This window comes from Coregonus clupeaformis, unplaced genomic scaffold, assembly GCF_020615455.1.
Source record: "Coregonus clupeaformis isolate EN_2021a unplaced genomic scaffold, ASM2061545v1 scaf0004, whole genome shotgun sequence".
Classification (NCBI taxonomy): domain Eukaryota; kingdom Metazoa; phylum Chordata; class Actinopteri; order Salmoniformes; family Salmonidae; genus Coregonus; species Coregonus clupeaformis.
The window spans coordinates 1,307,955-1,326,253 of NW_025533459.1; the positions used below are offsets into that span (position 1 = coordinate 1,307,955).

The window sequence follows — 18,299 nt, forward strand, 5'->3', positions numbered from 1 at the left end:
TGGCCCTTCATTGGACACTGTGTTAACAAACCTCCAAACGAGCTTCAATGCCATACAACACTCCTTCAGTAGCCTCCAACTGCTCTTAAACACTAGTAAAACTAAATGCATGCTTTTCAATCGAACGCTGCTGGCACCCGCCCACCCGACTAGAATCACCACTCTCGACGGGTCTGACCTAGAGTATGTGGACAACTACAAATACCTAGGTGTCTGGTTAGACTGTAAACTCAACTTCCAGACTCACATAAAGAATCTCCAATCCAAAGTTAAATCTAGAATCGGCTTCCTATTTCGCAACAAAGCCTCCTTCACTCATGCTGCCAAACATGCCCTCGTAAAACTGACTATCCTACCGATCCTTGACTTCGGCGATGTCATTTACAAAATAGCCTCCAACACTCTACTCAGCAAATTGGATGTAGTCTATCACAGTGCCATCCGTTTTGTCTCCAAAGCCCCATACACTACCCACCACTGTGACCTGTACGCTCTTGTTGGCTGGTCCTCACTACATGTTCGTCGTCAAACCCACTGGCTCCAGGCCATCTATAAATCACTGCTAGGCAAATCCCCGCCTTATCTTAGCTCATTGGTCACCATAGCAGCACCCACCCGTAGTCTGCGCTCCAGCAGGTATATCTCACTGGTCATTCCCAAAGCCAACACCTCCTTTGGCCGCCATTCCTTCCAGTTCTCTGCTGCCAATGACTGGAACGAATTGCAAAATTCTCTGAAGCTGGAGACTCTTATCTCCCTCAATAACTTTAAGCATCAGTTGTCAGAGAACCTTACCGATCACTGCACCTGTACACAGCCCATCTGAAATTAGCCCACCCAACTACCTCATCCCTATATTGTTATTTATTTTGCTCTTTTGCACCCCAGTATCTCTATTTGCACATAATCTCTTGCACATCTATCACCCCAGTGTTAATACTAAATTGTAATTATTTTGCACTATAGCCTATTTATTGCCTTACCTCCATAACTTGCTACATTTGCACACACTGTATATATATTTTTTGTTGTATTTTTGACTTTATGTTTTTTACCCCATATGTAACTCTGTGTTGTTTTTATTGCACTGCTTTGCTTTATATTGGCCAGGTCGCAGTTGTAAATGAGAACCTGTTCTCAACTGGCTTACCTGGTTAAATAAAGGTGAAAAAATAAAAATAAAATAAAAAATACCTTGGACAATTTGCACATTCGGATCGAAATTACTATTAATTAATATCATCACCCCTTTTGAATTTCTTTGCCCATGGGAGAAGTATATTCCCCCCCCCCCATTCCTTTTTCCACGCAACTTCATCTCGAATTGTTGAATGAGTTTCCTGTATACAATAGATATTATATTCCTTCTCTTTGAGCCATGTAAATATTGTTCTTCTTTTGTTATTATCAGCTAAGCCATTACAATTATAACTGGCTATACTTATTTCACCATACACCATAATGAGATACAAGTTTCAAGTCTATTTATCATTATATATGTTTGTAAATGTACCAATAAAAAATACCGTAATGATTGAGTGTCCATATAGCTGTACCGTGATATTTGCATTGCAACAGAGTAACCCTTCAATTGTTCTCCACTAATTCCCCCGCTAAAGCCCCTCCCCATCCCAAGTTGAGCCGTCATCCCAGTGATCAGCATCCCACCCACGTCCCTCCGGATCCCTAAGGCCCCGAGAGGCCAGGACCCATCCATCGAAAACAGCACACAGTGCCACCCACAAAACAGAAGCAGATTAACCGCCAAAAGCATTTCCAATGCTGTCACCTCTATATATACAGTGAGGGAAAAAATTATTTGATCCCCTGCTGATTTTGTACATTTGCCCACTGACAAAAACATGATCAGTCTATAATTTTAATGGTAGGTTTATTTGAACAGTGAGAGACAGAAAAACAACAAAACAATCCAGAAAAACGCATGTCAAAAATGTTATAAATTGATTTGCATTTTAATGACGGAAATAATTATTTGACCCCTCTGCAAAACATGACTTAGTACTTGGTGGCAAAACCCTTGTTGGCAATCACAGAGGCCAGACGTTTCTTGTAGTTGGCCACCAGGTTTGCACACATCTCAGGAGGGATTTTGTTCCACTCCTCTTTGCAGATCTTCTCCAAGTCATTAAGGTTTCGAGGCTGACATTTGGCAACTCGAACCTTCAGCTCCCTCCACAGATTTTCTATGGGAATAAGGTCTGGAGACTGGCTAGGCCACTCCAGCACCTTAATGTGCTTCTTCTCGAGCCACTCCTTTGTTGCCTTGGATGTGTGTTTTGGGTCATTGTCATGCTGGAATACCCATCCACAACCCATTTTCAATGCCCTGGCTGAGGGAAGGAGGTTCTCACCCAAGATTTGACGGTACATGGTCCCGTCCATCGTCCCTTTGATGCTGTGAAGTTGTCCTGTCCCCTTAGCAGAAAAACACCCCCAAAGCATAATGTTTCCACCTCCATGTTTGACGGTGGGGATGGTGTTCTTGGGGTCATAGGCAGCATTCCTCCTCCTCCAAACACGGCGAGTTGAGTTGATGCCAAAGAGCTCGATTTTGGTCTCATCTGACCACAACACTTTCACGCAGTTCTCCTCTGATTCATTCAGATGTTCATTGGCAAACTTCAGACGGCCCTGTATATGTGCTTTCTTGAGCAGGGGGACCTTGCGGGCGCTGCAGGATTTCAGTCCTTCACGGCGTAGTGTGTTACCAATTGTTTTCTTGGTGACTATGGTCCCAGCTGCCTTGAGATCATTGACAAGATCCTCCCGTGTAGTTCTGGGCTGATTCCTCACCGTTCTCATGATCATTGCAACTCCACAAGGTGAGATCTTGCATGGAGCCCCAGGCCGAGGGAGATTGACAGTTCTTTTGTGTTTCTTCCATTTGCGAATAATCGCACCAACTGTTGTCACCTTCTCACCAAGCTGCTTGGCGATGGTCTTGTAGCCCATTCCAGCCTTGTGTAGGTCTACAATCTTGTCCCTGACATCCTTGGAGAGCTCTTTGGTCTTGGCCATGGTGGAGAGTTGCTTCTGTGGACAGGTGTCTTTTATACAGGTAACAAACTGAGATTAGGAGCACTCCCTTTAAGAGTGTGCTCCTAATCTCAGCTCGTTACCTGTATAAAAGACACCTGGGAGCCAGAAATCTTTCTGATTGAGAGGGGGTCAAATACTTATTTCCCTCATTAAAATGCAAATCAATTTATAACATTTTTGAAATGCGTTTTTCTGGATTTTTTTGTTGTTATTCTGTCTCTCACTGTTCAAATAAACCTACCATTAAAATTATAGACTGATAATTTCTTTGTCAGTGGGCAAACGTATAAAATCAGCAGGGGATCAAATACTTTTTTCCCTCACTGTATATATAACTATTTAAAAAAAATTATGCATATCCTATTTTCCATCATTATCAATTAATATGCGTAATAATGTCGGCAGTCCATGTGTAGGATTTTAACATATAACCCGGATTGCCATTGTATTACATTTAATTTATTGACAAGCAATTATTATCCTAGAAAATAATTCCCGTGGTCCATCCCATACCTCCCCTCCCCCCAGTCTGTTTCTTAGCAGGTGCATGTTTATCAATAATTGGAAGAACCAATTTCATAAATTCATCAAGTGCAGCGTCTGGATGCTCCTTATTAATCACATCAGACCAACAAATATGTTTTACATCATCCACACAAGAGTCACAGCAAAATATTTTGTATGATCTCTTATACACTATTTTAGGCCCAGCTGTTGGAACTTTGGCTTTCCTGGATATAGCCATCCAATGGGTGCAGATACAGCTTTAGAACAAAGTTCTACAGTATTAGTAAAAATGTGATCAATGCATGTGGATGATCTTGTTCCTGTAGTGTTTGTAAACATCCTGATAGGTTGATTAATAACCTGAACCAGATTACAGGCACTGGTTACAGTGAGAAGCTTCCTCTTGAGCGGACAGCTTTATGAAAACCAGTCAATATTCAGGTCCCCAAGAAAGTAGACCTCTCTGTTTACATCACATACGCTGTCAAGCATTTCAGACGTATTATTTAAATACTGACTGTTAGCACTTGGTGGCCTATAGCAACACCCCAAAAGAAAAGGCACTTCAATAACACTTGACATAAGATCTTCTCTAAGCATTACTCTGAATATATACAGCAACACCTCCCCCATGAGTATTCCTGTCTCTTCTATAGATGTTATATCCTTGTATTGCTACTGCTGTATCATCAAATTAATTATCTAAGTGAGTCTCAGAAATAGCTAATCTATTAATGTTATCTGATGTTAGCAAGTTATTGATTTCATGAACCTTATTTCTAAGGCTACATATTTATATTAATATGGGCTATTTTCAGCCCTTTCCTGGGTAGCTTATCAGAGATAGACATAATATGGAAAAGAGCAAACAAAGCAAGATAAAACATTTTACATTCAGCAGTCCATTAATCAGTTGCTGTGTGTAAGTGTGTGTGTGGTGCGGGGTTGAAGCTATGAACCCATAGGCTTGGCTCTCTCATCTCTTCCAGGCTTTTGGGAGGGAGGGTGGACAATGAGCCTGTCATAGCGAATGTAAGCAATGTCCCCACGCGCTCTGGAAGCTTTCATAGCTGGGATAAGTTCTTTCCTCTTCTGGCGCACAGCTTCAGGATAGTCCTCATTGAGGAAGATATATGTTCCTCTCAAGTTCTTGGCTCTTTCCAGAACAGCTACCTTATTCTTGAAGGTCAGGAACTTGACCACTATCGGCCTGGGCCTGTCAACTGGGCCGGTGGTGGGTTTTCCGGTCCTGTAGGCACGCTCCCACCTCAATCTTCCTGTGGTCCATCTTCAGTTTCTCCGAGATCATTTCCCTCACTTTATCCTCAGACTCCGTCAAGGTCCTCAGACTCCGCAATTCCGTACCACAACCATGTTAGTCCGCCTTGATTGTCCCTTGAGATAATCTGATTTCTCTGTCATTGTTATCATGGATTCACATACAGAACTGATGTCCTCTCTCAATGACTTACAGATTGCTGTCATCTTGCCGTTCTCCTGTTTAAACACATCGAGCTGACCCCGGGATAACTGCAAACTGTTCTTCAGGTCCTGGACCTCTCCATTCTTTTATTAGTCGACTCCACCAGTATTTGGACAAAACACTTGAAGCTATTGTCTTGTTGTTGTAACAACTGCTTGTAGAACTATTTTTTGTTTCGTTTTAAAAGATCCTTTACCTGTGACAGAGAGACACCACTGTCCTCAACGGTATTCCCGCCGGCTTTGGTCTTTGTCATGGTAGAAACGTAGGTTACGCTGTTACTCCTTGCAGATCCAGACAGGGTAGTTCACGGGGAAGATTAAAAACAACAACAACAAACAGCAGGGGTCTAGACATCCACAAGTCAGGGACAATCCACGGTCCCAGCCACAATGGCTAACCGCGTTCAAGCCCTCAAGAAAACCCTGCTAGGCTAGCTGCTACGCCAAACAGCTCCTCAGACGCGGCCTTGTTCGGCAGGATCACTGAACAGATAGTAGCGGTCCCGGCAACTGATGTCAACCGCATCGCGGGATCCAAACTCAAAAGGTAGCTAACTAGTAACCAAACTTTTTCAAAAGACTTTCAACATTTTCCAAAACAACTAAAACTTTCCAAAACAACAAACCGAGCTCTCCCTTGTTCCGCGTTCAACAGGAAGTGATGACCGGAAGTGACGAGTAAGGAAAAAGTGATGAGGAAGTGATGGGGAGCTAAAAACTAACTAGCTGAACACCCTCAAAACACAATGTCAACAGCATAATTATTTCTGAGAAATACTTATCTTACTCCAGAAATACATAATATTACAAAGGCAGAAGGTAATTAAAGTGCAATTTACCTCTGATCGCTTATGGCTAAGGACCCACTAACAAAAACATCCTCAGGAGTGAAGCCGTGGTGGAGATACAGGGTTTGACTGACAACTTTGAGAGCCACCTAAGAGTTTTGATGACAAGCTATTTCCAATACATTTCATTGGTCAAGGGGTTGTGAAACGTTCATACAGACGCAAAGGGGAACCAATAGTATATTTTTATGTAAAATGTAACGGAGTAAAAAGTAAGTTACTTCCTTCAGAAATTACTTGAGTAAGAGTGGAAGTACAGCCCACAGAGAGTAACTAGAACATGACTAGTTCCTCCAGACAGTACAGCCCACAGAGAGTAACTAGAACAGGACTAGTTCCTCCAGACAGTACAGCCCACAGAGAGTAACTAGAACAGGACTAGTTCCCCCAGACAGTACAGCCCACAGAGAGTAACTAGAACAGGACTAGTTCCTCCAGACAGTACAGCCCACAGAGAGTAACTAGAACAGTACTAGTTCCTCCAGACAGTACAGCCCACAGAGAGTAACTAGAACAGTACTAGTTCCTCCAGACAGTACAGCCCACAGAGAGTAACTAGAACAGTACTATTTCCTCCAGACAGTACAGCCCACAGAGAGTAACTGGAACAGTACTAGCTATTTCCTCCAAACATGCAATGTTTTATGAGAAAGCACATTTAATAATTGAATATTTAACGTGCGAGCAATGTCCTCTGGCAGGCTACTGTTGATCATCAGCCGTAAAAGAGAGAAAGGTCCAGGTTGCTACATGGTTGCTGACAGGCAGTATTGAGGCCTGGGTTAAGTCTTGGTATTAGACTTTAGTTTACTATTATTTGACCGATGCCCACTTTGCACTGTATGTCCTGTCTATGTTCATCGTCCTGTGTATTGTTTTGTATATACCTAGTACATAGTGTACATAAGTTTACCACAGCATATCTCCATCCTCACTGTCAATTACCTCCCTGGGCATTACACTGGGAACCTCTCGTCCAACCGCTCTCTACTTCACCACAATGATCACCCTAACACAAGTAATAAATGTCTGAGTAGGATGAAGTTGCCAGTGGACTTAAGGCCTCTGTACGTCAGATTCAGTCTTTTACGATTATCACGTCACACTGTGCGATGTTACCAAAAAATTAAATCTTGACATCAACCTGGCCAGATTGTACGATTTGCTTCAGTTCTGTCGACACATTCTGCGATTGGCTTGCGAGGCTACTACGTAAGCCGACTTAGGCTAAGTCAACTGCAGCTGTGTATTTGATCTGTGCATGTACCGGCTCCCGCAGTGCAAGCCTCACTCTATGCTTATGCTTGAGTGAAGTGAGTTCGGAAAAAACGTATTCATCTTAGAAATAGTTTTCACATACAGTTTGCTTGACATCATGGGAAAATCCAAATAAATCACAAGACCTCCACAAGTCTGGTTCATCCTTGGGAGCAATTTCCAAACACCTGAAGGTACCATGTTCATCTGTACAAACAATAGTACGCAGGTATAAACACCATGGGACCGCGCAGCCATCATACCGCTCAGGAAGGAGATGCGTTCTGTCTCCTAGAGATGAACGTACTTTGGTGCGAAAAGTGCAAATCAATTCCAGAACAACAGCAAAAGACCTTGTGAAGATGCTGGAGGAAACCGGAACAAAAGTATCTTTATCCACAGTAAAACGAGTCCTATATCGACATAACCTGAAAGGCCGCTCAGAAGGAAGAAGCCACTGCTCCAAAACCGCCATAAAAAAGCCAGACTACGGTTTGCAACTGCACATGGGGACAAAGATCGTACTTTTTTGAGAAATGTCCTTTGGTCTGATTAAACAAAAATAGAACTCTTTGGCCATAATGACCATCGTTATGTTTGGAGAAAAAAGGGGGATGCTTGCAAGCCAAAGAACACCATCCCAACCGTGAAGCACGGGGGTGGCAGCATCATGCTGTGGGAGTGCTTTGCTGCAGGAGGGTCTGGTGCACTTCACAAAATAGATGGCATCATGAGGAAGGAAAATTATGTGGATATATTGAAGCAACATCTCAAGACACCAGTCCGGAAGTTAAAGCTTGTTCGCAAAAGGGTCTTCCAAATGGACAATGACCCCAAGCATACTTCCAAAGTTGTGGCAAAATGGCTTAAGGACAACAAAGTCAAGGTATTGGAGTGGCCATCACAAATCCCTGACCTCAATCCTATAGAACATTTGTGGGCAGAACTGAAAAAGCGTGTACGAGCAAGGAGGCCTACAAACCTGACTCAGTTACACCAGCTCTGTCAGGAGGAATGGGCCAAAATTCACCCAACTTATTGTGAGAAGCTTGTGGAAGGCTACCCGAAACGTTTGACCCAAGTTAAACAATTTAAAGGCAATGCTACCAAATACTAATTGAGTGTATGTAAACTTCTGACCCACTGGGAATGTGATGAAAATCATTCTCTCTACTATTATTCTGACATTTCACATTCTTAAAATAAAGTGGTGATCCTAACTGACCTAAGACAGGGAATTTTTACTAGGATTAAATGTCAGGAATTGTGAAAAACTGACTTTAAATGTATTTGGCTAAGGTGTATGTAAACTTCCAACTTCAACTGTACAAACTTTATACGTCCGAACACAGAATCAAATATACTTTCCTAAAATAACATGGTCGCTGTGGTAGAACGTTTATTTTGATTGCCGATTTTGTGCATTTATCAAAATTCCATCAGGTAGCCTGATTTCAGATGGTCCTGTAAACAAGATTATTATGGAAGTAAATTGCACTTTAATTACCTTCTGCCTTTGTAATATTGTGTATTTCTGGAGTAAGATAAGTAATTCTCAGATTTAATTCTGCTGTTGACATTGTGTTTTTAGCGCAAGTTCAACCGTGTTCATATTGGTCAGTCACCAGGATTGGCTCATAACACCAGCCACACTACACAATAAAGGCAAACAAAAATCGGACACTGCTAGAACTTTGTCGGAGCCTACGACCGCGCGTAGCGATACTTAACGGCAGACCTAGACCCTGTCACACTGAACGACCCAAAACGTCCGCACGTAGTGATATTTTAAAGGCAGACCTAGACCCTGTCACACTGAACGAACCAAAACGTCCGCATGTAGAGGTACTTAAAGGTAGACCTAGACCCTGTCACACTGAACGAGGAAAGACGTCCGCACGTAGAGGTACTTAATGGCAGACCTAGACTCTGTCTCACTGAACGAGGAAAGACTTCCGCACGTAGAGGTACTCAAAGGCAGACCTAGACTCTGTCACACTGAACGAGGAAAGACGTCAGCACGTAGAGGTACTTAAAGGCAGACCTAGACCCTGTCACACTGAACGACCCAAAACGTCCGCACGTAGTGATATTTTAAAGGCAGACCTAGACCCTGTCACACTGAACGAGGAAAGACGTCCGCACGTAGTGATACTTAAAGGCAGACCTAGACCCTGTCACACTGAACGAGTTTTGGCATAAAATGGCTAAAATCGTCTGCAAAGGCCAGGGCCCATATTCATAAATTGTCCCAGAGTACAGTTGCGGTCAAAAGTTTTGAGAATGACACAAATACTAATTTTCACAAAGTCTGCTGCCTCAGTTTTGATGATGGTAATTTGCATATACTCCAGAATGTCATGAAGAGTGATCAGATGAATTGCAATTAATTGCAAAGTCCCTCTTTGCCATGAAAATGAACTTAATCCCCAAAAACATTTCCACTGCATTTCAGCCCTGCCACAAAAGGACCAGCTGACTCTCGTTAATACAGGTGAGAGTGTTGACGAGGACAAGGCTGGAGATCACTCTGTCATGCTGATTGAGTTAGAATAATAGACTGGAAGCATTAAAAGGAGGGTGGTGCTTGAAATCATTGTTCTTCCTCTGTTAACCATGGTTACCTGCAAGGAAACACGTGCCGTCATCATTGCTTTGCACAAAAAGGGCTTCACAGGCAAGGATATTGCTGCTAGTAAGATTGCACCTAAATCAACCATTTATCGGATCATCAAGAACTTCAAGGAGAGAGGTTCAATTGTTGTGAAGAAGGCGTCAGGGCGCCCAAGAAAGGCCAGCAAGCGCCAGGACCTTCTCCTAAAGTTGATTCAGCTGCGGGATTGGGGCACCACCAGTGCAGAGCTTGCTCAGGAATGGCAGCAGGCAGGTGTGGGTGCATCTGCACGCACAGTGAGGCGAAGACTTTTGGAGGATGGCCTGGTGTCAAGAAGGGCAGCAAAGAAGCCACTTCTCTCCAGGAAAAACATCAGGGACAGACTGATATTCTGCAAAAGGTACAGGGATTGGACTGCTGAGGACTGGGGTAAAGTCATTTTCTCTGATGAATCCCCTTTCCGATTGTTTGGGGCATCCAGAAAACACCTTGTCCGGAGAAGACAAGGTGAGCGCTACCATCAGTCCTGTGTCATGCCAACAGTAAAGCATCCTGAGACCATTCATGTGTGGGGTTGCTTCTCAGCCAAGGGAGTGGGCTCACTCACAATTTTGCCTAAGAACACAGCCATGAATAAAGAATGGTACCAACACATCCTCCGAGAGCAACTTCTCCCAACCATCCAATAACAGTTTGGTGACAACCAATGCCTTTTCCAGCATGATGGAGCACCTTGCCATAAGGCAAAAGTGATAACTAAGTGGCTCAGGGAACAAAACATTGACATTTTGGGTCCATGGCCAGGAAACTCCCCAGACCTTAATCCCATTGAGAACTTGTGGTCAATCCTCAAGAGGCGGGTGGACAAACAAAAAACCATAAATTCTGACAAACTCCAAGCATTGATTATGCAAGAATGGGCTGCCATCAGTCAGGATGTGGCCCAGAAGTTAATTGACAGCATGCCAGGGCGGATTGCAGAGGTCTTGACTCTTTGCACAAATATTGACTCTTTGCATAAACGTAATGTAATTGTCAATAAAAAGCCTTTGACACTTATGGAATGCTTGTAATTATACTTCAGTATTACCATAGTAACATCTGACAAAAATATATCATAACACTGAAGCAGCGAACTTTGTGAAGACCGATACTTGTGTCATTCTCAAAACTTTGGACCATGCTGATCTAGTATCAGGTCCTTCCTGTCCATTCATTATAATCTAAAAGTCAATACCGAGTTTGGGTTGTTGGGAGGACGATTTGGGTGAAGGGAGGATGGTCAATTTCTCATTTGGGTCTCGAGCTGAAAAAAGTTTAAGAACCCTAATTTTTCATAGGCTACCGGTTTGGCTAACTAGGATATGAAAACATCATGAATTACAACAAGTTTCAATTAAATCATTGTGGCAATCCTTCCCCCATAGCTACTCCAGCTAAACTGATTAGCTAGAATAAATAAGAAATTCCTTCCGTTAGGTTTCATTAGACGTTCCTCATTAGGTCCTAATAAGGTAAAGTGTTGTCATTTCAGCACCACGCCCTAAACACCTGATAACGCGTTTGTCCCGGTGAGAGGCTCGCCTGCCCTTCCGTGACTTCAGGAAACGGCACATTGACCCCCCTCATTGTTGATCCACCCTACCGGGAACAGAGAAACGTTTATCGAAGTTGAGGGATTATTTTGTATTACAACATTCATCGACACTCGTATGCTGTGGCTTTCAATAGTTTAGCAAACATCCATAAAGTATCGAAACTTCGTTTCCCTATAACTCCCGAGGGAGTAACGGTTGGGAAAGAGAAACTTTTAATCACTGGACGGATTCCCGTTTCCATTCCACCATTTTGAGGTGTTTTTTTTGAGTTGGGCAAGTTTTCAAGTGAATTGTCTTTCGGTAAGTTTTCACCGTGATTACGTGTGTTATTGTTAGTTACAAATGTAGCTGGTTTTCTACTTGTTTTATTCCGTTACATTTACTATTTGTTACCATTATTATTTTGTAATTGTTTCAACGTAATACGAAACTAAATTGTACGGGTCCCTCCAGTGTCTCCCTAGTATTGTGCTAGCTAACGTTAGCTGGCGAATACTTAACGTTAGGTACACCTGGCTAGTTAAATAGCAAACAATGATGTTGAAAATACTGTATTAGATAACTAGCTAGTTCATTTACTGACAAACTTTAAATTGTTATGTTTGTTGGTAACTAAAACAATCATAACTTTTGTAAGTTGCGTAGGATTTCGATGTGGCCACTTGTCAGCTAACGTTAGCTAGCTAGCTAGCTAAGTTAGCCACAGACAACTAACTCGCCGCCAACAACAAATGTTTGTCATATCGCAAGACCAGCTCCGATGTAAAGCCAAACTAGAAATTAATCGCCAGGACATAACATTTAGTTTGTAAGTTAGTTAAGTGAAGACGTTGTAGTTAGTTAACTAGTCAGCTCGAGTGAACTTCCTTCCATTCCCAACGTCCCAGTTGAAAGTTGAAACGCATCCAGCCAGGGTGAAGAATTGGGCCATCGCCCTCCCTAACCGCACTTCCATTGTAATCAGTGCATGAATGATGCTCCTAGCCTTAACTGCCGAAAAGTGTTTTTTTTAAATGTAGTTTTCCATGTCTCTTTTTAAATGGAATAATAGCTAACGCTCAATCACTTTACTGCTGCCGTCCTCATATCCTCGACTAGATACTGTATCCCACAGCAACCCAAAATGATATTTTCTCTCAATCTGACAGTTTATCCAATCATATTGTAAACATTTAGTTTCCTATAAATAGGCCCACCAGAAACGAATTATAATAACCCTACCATTTATCACCATCAAAAAAAAGTATTTATGTAATCCTAGCTAACTTGAATAGATCCGGTGTTATTTTTTTCCTGTGACTGGTTTTGGCCTAAATTCAGCCATTGTCATACTAATGCCCCCTACTCCACCCTGTAAACCCAGTTGAACCGACCAGCCAACCACCCCCACCCTACCCTCTCCAATCAGTCTCAGCCTGTATCCAAAATAACACCTTATTCTTTATATATAGGGTGTCCATTCACTCTGCCCAGAATGGGTGAAAAATGCGCTTTGGTGATGAAATGTCACTTCCTTATGGTATAAAATACATTTTACCAAGACAAATATGATTATTCTTGTTCTGAATCGTTCAGTGGGGTCTTTCTCTAACATATCATTAACATTTATATCACAAAAAATGCATTACATTTTACATTTACATTTTAGTCATTTAGCAGATGCTCTTATCCATAGCAAGTTAGTGAGTGCATACATTTTTCATATTGGCCCCCGTGGGAATCGAACCCACAACCCTGGCGTTGCAAGCGCCATGCTCTACCAACTGAGCTACACGGGACCTAATACTACATCCATTAATAAGTACCCAGCTCTGTTGACATAGCGGTGCAGGTTTCTCATAACAAATTGAGGATTTTACATTTTGTGGTGGTCTTCTTAAAGTTGTTTCCGCATGACACGAGCTGAATTAAATGTAAAAGGCTTTGAAAATAAAACGCTTGGTATACGCTCTGTTGACATGTCAGAGATACCCTTTTTTTTTGTAAGAAATCTCAGAAAAATAACAGGAATTTCGAATTGGTATGAAAAGCGTATACAAATATATGATAATACTGATGGATATCCATCAGGGGTCGCGTTAATGCGGAATTCTGTGTTTTCACCCAGGCAAAAAGATCAAACGCATAATAAATAACTTGCTTCATTTCGTAAATGCAGATCTAAAATGCTTCTTGTTGTTATTTTCTGCTCGGCATCAAGACTAATTTTGTGCTTCTGTTGCACTTCTCCACACAGATGAGAATTCATGGATGAGAATTCACAAACAGCATTCTATTATAATAATAGTAATAATAATAATATGCCATTTAGCAGACGCTTTTATCCAAAGCGACTTACAGTCATGTGTGCATACATTTTTACGTATGGGTGGTCCCGGGGATCGAACCCACTACCCTGGCGTTACAAGCGCCATGCTCTACCAACATCTTACCTCTATTGTTTTATGTCCTGTGGATTGGAGAAGAAAGATGTTGAGTTCAACAGGAGAGTGAGCCTGTCAGGTATCCAGGAGCCATAATTCCTGCACAGAATCCAGCCCAGCTGACAAAATGTTCCACATATGACAACTGTTTTCCCCCGCTGGCCTCCATTTAACATAGTCACCCTAATTCTAGCCATCCTACAAGGGTAACAACTCCAATAACTATTGAACGGATTATGATAGAGACATGAGGGTTGGACCCCTGGTTTTCTTAAAGGATTATATACACAATTTAACATATTATTTTATCCATTGGTCAAAGGATGTGTTTTTGATTGGAAACGCTACTAGATGGGGCCCTGGTCAAAAAAATAGTGCACTATTTAGGTAATATGGTTAAATTTGAGACACAGCCCCCACAGTGTAGGCCAGACAGACTGGGTCCTGGGTCCAGACCTGCTCGGCCCTCGGGGCATCCTGATTATCCCTGCCACTCAGTGCGTGAAGGTTAATCAATACGAGGCCAGCCGCTGCATGAAAAGGAAAATCGAAAAAGGGCCACAGTGTTACTCTGCTCCACTTATGGCCGTCTGTCTAACGGTGATAATATAATAATAATAATAATATGCCATTTAGCAGACGCTTTTATCCAAAGCGACTTAGTCATGTGTGCATACATTATTTTATTTTTTTTACATATGGAGGGAGACCTGTCTCCTCTGAAGAGGGAGCATCCATATTTATAATGGGGTCTGTACCAAATGTAACGACACCATGGGTGCTGCCCAAATGGCATCATTTTCCCTATTTAGTACACTACTTTTGCCCAGCGCCCTGTGGGCCCTGGTCAAAAGTAGTGCACTACATGGGGAATAGGGTGCCATTTGGGACGCACCCATGGTGTCTTGACTCTTGTTTAGCTGCAGCAGGGTTTCCCAAATCAGTGTAGCATGAATCGGTTCAATAATGGGTTTCGCAGCTTTTTAAAAATGAAATGCAGTGTAAGGCCTTCTAGTGATGTGTTGGTAGCCCTTATCTAGGATGGATAGCCCAATAATGTTCTATGCTGCTCAGAGGTCAGTTGATATGTGTTGTACCTACCTCCAGGGTGAAAGTGTGCTGTGTTGTCATGGTGGGTGGCTTAACCCCCCCCATCTGATGAATGACCCAGCCAAGCCCCAGGCATCCATTTTCTCATATTCTCTCCTCTCCTCCTCAGTAACCATCCGTCCCTCTCTTCTCTCCTCCTCAGTAACCATCCGTCCCTCTCTCCTCTCCTCCTCAGTAACCATCCGTCCCTCTCTCCTCTCCTCCTCAGTAACCATCTGTCCCTCTCTCCTCTCCTCCTCAGTAACCATCCGTCCCTCTCTCCTCTCCTCCTCAGATACGTAGTGAACATGACAGCCATAAACACGGCCAACATCAACTTCAAATGGGACCCAAAGAGCCTGGAGATCCGCACCCTGGCTGTGGAGCGGCTGCTGGAGCCCTTGGTCACGCAGGTCAGAATACATACATTTTAACAATACGTCAGGGATGCAAACTCGTCACTTGACTTGACATCCACATACGTTACAGCCTTATTCTAAATTTTTTTTAATTTATTTTTATTTTTATTTTTTTTAATCCCTCATCAATCTACACACAATACCCCATAATGAGAAAGCGAAAACAGGTTTTTAGAATTTATTTGCAAAAAAACGGATATCTTATTTGCATAAGTATTCAGAACCTTTGCTACTATACTCAAAATTGAGCTCAGGTGCATCCTGTTTCCATTGATCATCCTTGAGATGTTTCTTCAACTTGATTGGAGTCCACCTGTGGTAAATTCAATTGATTGGACATGATTTGGAAAGGCACACACCTGTCTATATAAGGTCCCACAGTTGACAGTGCATGTCAGAGCAAAAACCAAGCCATGAGGTCGAAGGAATTTTCCGTAGAGCTCCGAGACAGGATTGTATTGAGGCACAGATCTGGGAAAGGGTACCAAAAAATATCTGCAGCATTGAAGGTCCCCAAGAACACAGTGGCCTCCATCATTCTTAAATGGAAGAAGTTTGGAACCACCAAGACTCTTGCTAGAGCTTGCCGCCCGGCCAAACTTAACAATCGGGGGAGAAGGGCCTTGTTCAGGGAGGTGACCAAGAACCCGATGGTCACTCTGACAGAGCTCTAGAGTTCCTCTGAGGAGATGGGAGAACCTTCCAGAAACACAACCATCTCTGAAGCACTCCACCAATCAGGCCTTTATGGTAGAGTGGCCAGACAGAAGCCAAAGGCACATGACAGACCGCTTGGAGGAAACCAGGCACCGCTCATCACCTGACCAATACCATCCCTACAGTGAAGCGTGGTGTTGGTAGCATCATGCTGTGGGGATTTTTTTTTAGCGGCAGGGACTGGGAGACTAGTCAGGATCGAGGGAAAGATGAATGGAGCAAAGTAGAGAGAGATCCTTGACGAAAACCTGCTCCAGAGTGCTCAGGACCTCAGACTGGGTTGACGGTTCACCTTCCAACAGGACCACGACCCTAAGCACACAGCCAAGACAACGCAGGAGTGGCTTCGGGACAAGTCTCTGAATGTCCTTGAGTGGCCCAGCCAGAGCCCGGACTTGAGCCCGATCGAACATCTCTGGAGAGACCAGAAAATAGCTGTGCAGCGATGCTCCCCATCCAACCTGACAGAGCTTGAGAGGAACTGCAGAGAAGAATGGGAGAAACTACCCAAATACAGGTGTGCCAAGCTTGTAACGCCATACCCAAGAAGACTTGAGGCTGTAATCGCTGCCAAAGGTGCTTCAACAAAGTACTGAGTAAAGGGTCTGAATACTTATGTAAATGTGATATTTCAGTTTTTTATTTTCGAAACATTTGCAAAATATTCTACACACCCGTGTTTGCTTTGTCATTATGGGGTATTGTGTGTAGATTGATGAGGGGGAAAAAACAATTTAATCAATTTTAGAATAAGGCTGTAACGTAACAAAATGTGGAAAAAGTCAAGGGGTCTGAATATTTTCCGACTATGCTGTACATTTTGATAGAGCAATAATGCATGCATTTTCATATAATACATACGTTTGATATATATTTCTTTATTTATTTTAGAACTGGTGGTTATACATTCATGATGGTTTTGATTGATACATTGATATCTAGCCCTAATGGCTTGGAAGACACTAGCTACTTCTACTGTTTTAGTATGGAATCAAAGACGAGGCAAGTTGGCTAGCTATGGCTGTAGATAGTTTTAGATGATCTTTAGTCAGCGTATATTGTGCATCTCTCGTCCTGCTCCTAAAGGTCACGACCCTGGTGAACTCCAGCAACAAGGGGCCGTCCAATAAGAAGAAGGGACGCTCTAAGAAGGCCCATGTATTGGCTGCCTCGGTGGAGACCGCCACCTTGAACTTCCTGGATAAAGGAGAGAAGATCGCCAAGGAGAGCCAGTTCCTCAAGGACGAGCTCACTGCTGCCGTGGAGGATGTCCGCAAGCAAGGTACCGTTCAGCTACTGCTGGCCTTGAAACCCTTTTACTCTGTGCTTTGGGCCAAGCAAGGTGGGGTTCAACCCTGACGCCCTCTGGTGGCATGTTTTAAGCGACACATAAATTGTAAACTTCCTTCATTAGATAATCTCTATTTTCAAAACTATAAGTCCTACAAAAACATTCTTAGTACTGTTAGAAAGGTAAGAATCGTGGGATTCTGATACAAGTGTACAGCCACAACGTGACTATTACAGAGCAACAGCAGGCAAAGAAAAGCCCCAAAAAACATAAAATGTGGTAGCTTCCCAAATTCCCAAAGAGATGTGAAAGTCTAGGATAGAAATACAATGTCACCAATTACCAATCCAAAAGGAAAATGTTTTTTTATACAAAAAAAGGTAATGTCTTTTACCTAATAGTGGCGCTCTACACATGCTAATTCCCATAGGAACACCGCCATTTTAAAAGTGCAGGGCTTGTGCAAGGTGCCAGGGCTTCCTTTTTTGTCTTACAGGAATGATATACACGAGGAGAAAGCTGAAGTTGTAACCTTTTCACTGTAACCTGGCCACTTGAAACCAGATGCGTCTGGTTTGATCTGGTTTGGGTTGTACCACAATGTGCGAAAATGGCTGAACGGATTTTCAAGCGATTGGGACTTTCGAGTTACCAATTATTATAAAAAATTTTTTAAATACCACAGACAGGCGAGGAAACGTCAAACTTATTTTCCCATTGGTCAACGGCGCTTATGGAGGATGCATTAAAGCTAATGTGTATGAAAAGATATGCGTTGCATTACGATGACCACCAGGTTGTACCCTTTCCATGCATACGTTTCTGCACTTTTGGTGACTTTACCTAAATTGCACACTATGAATATGACCATAGCGCATGATTTAATACTTTTAGGTGGGAGGGGAGGGGGAGGGGAGGGGGGGCATTATTATGACATCGCCAGCAGTAAGATTTGAGCTCAATTTCCAAAAAGACGAGCTGTAGCTTTCGA

The 18,299-nt window shown here is 42.8% G+C and overlaps 1 protein-coding gene across 2 annotated transcripts in view; it reads left to right on the plus strand.

Annotated features, from left to right (window-relative positions):
- Positions 1-11,374: 11,374 nt before the first annotated feature.
- Positions 11,375-18,299, plus strand: part of LOC121538402 (catenin alpha-1) — a 245,773-nt gene continuing 238,848 nt past the window's right edge. Inside the window, exons 1-3 of one of the 2 annotated variants that reach the window (XM_045212270.1) lie at positions 11,375-11,669; positions 15,177-15,294; positions 17,104-17,299. In XM_045212270.1, the coding sequence (XP_045068205.1) occupies positions 15,190-15,294; positions 17,104-17,299 (301 nt within the window). In that variant the 5' untranslated portion in view covers positions 11,375-11,669; positions 15,177-15,189. The remainder of the gene's footprint in view (positions 11,670-15,176; positions 15,295-17,103; positions 17,300-18,299) is intronic. The other variant, XM_045212269.1, reaches the window with a different exon arrangement.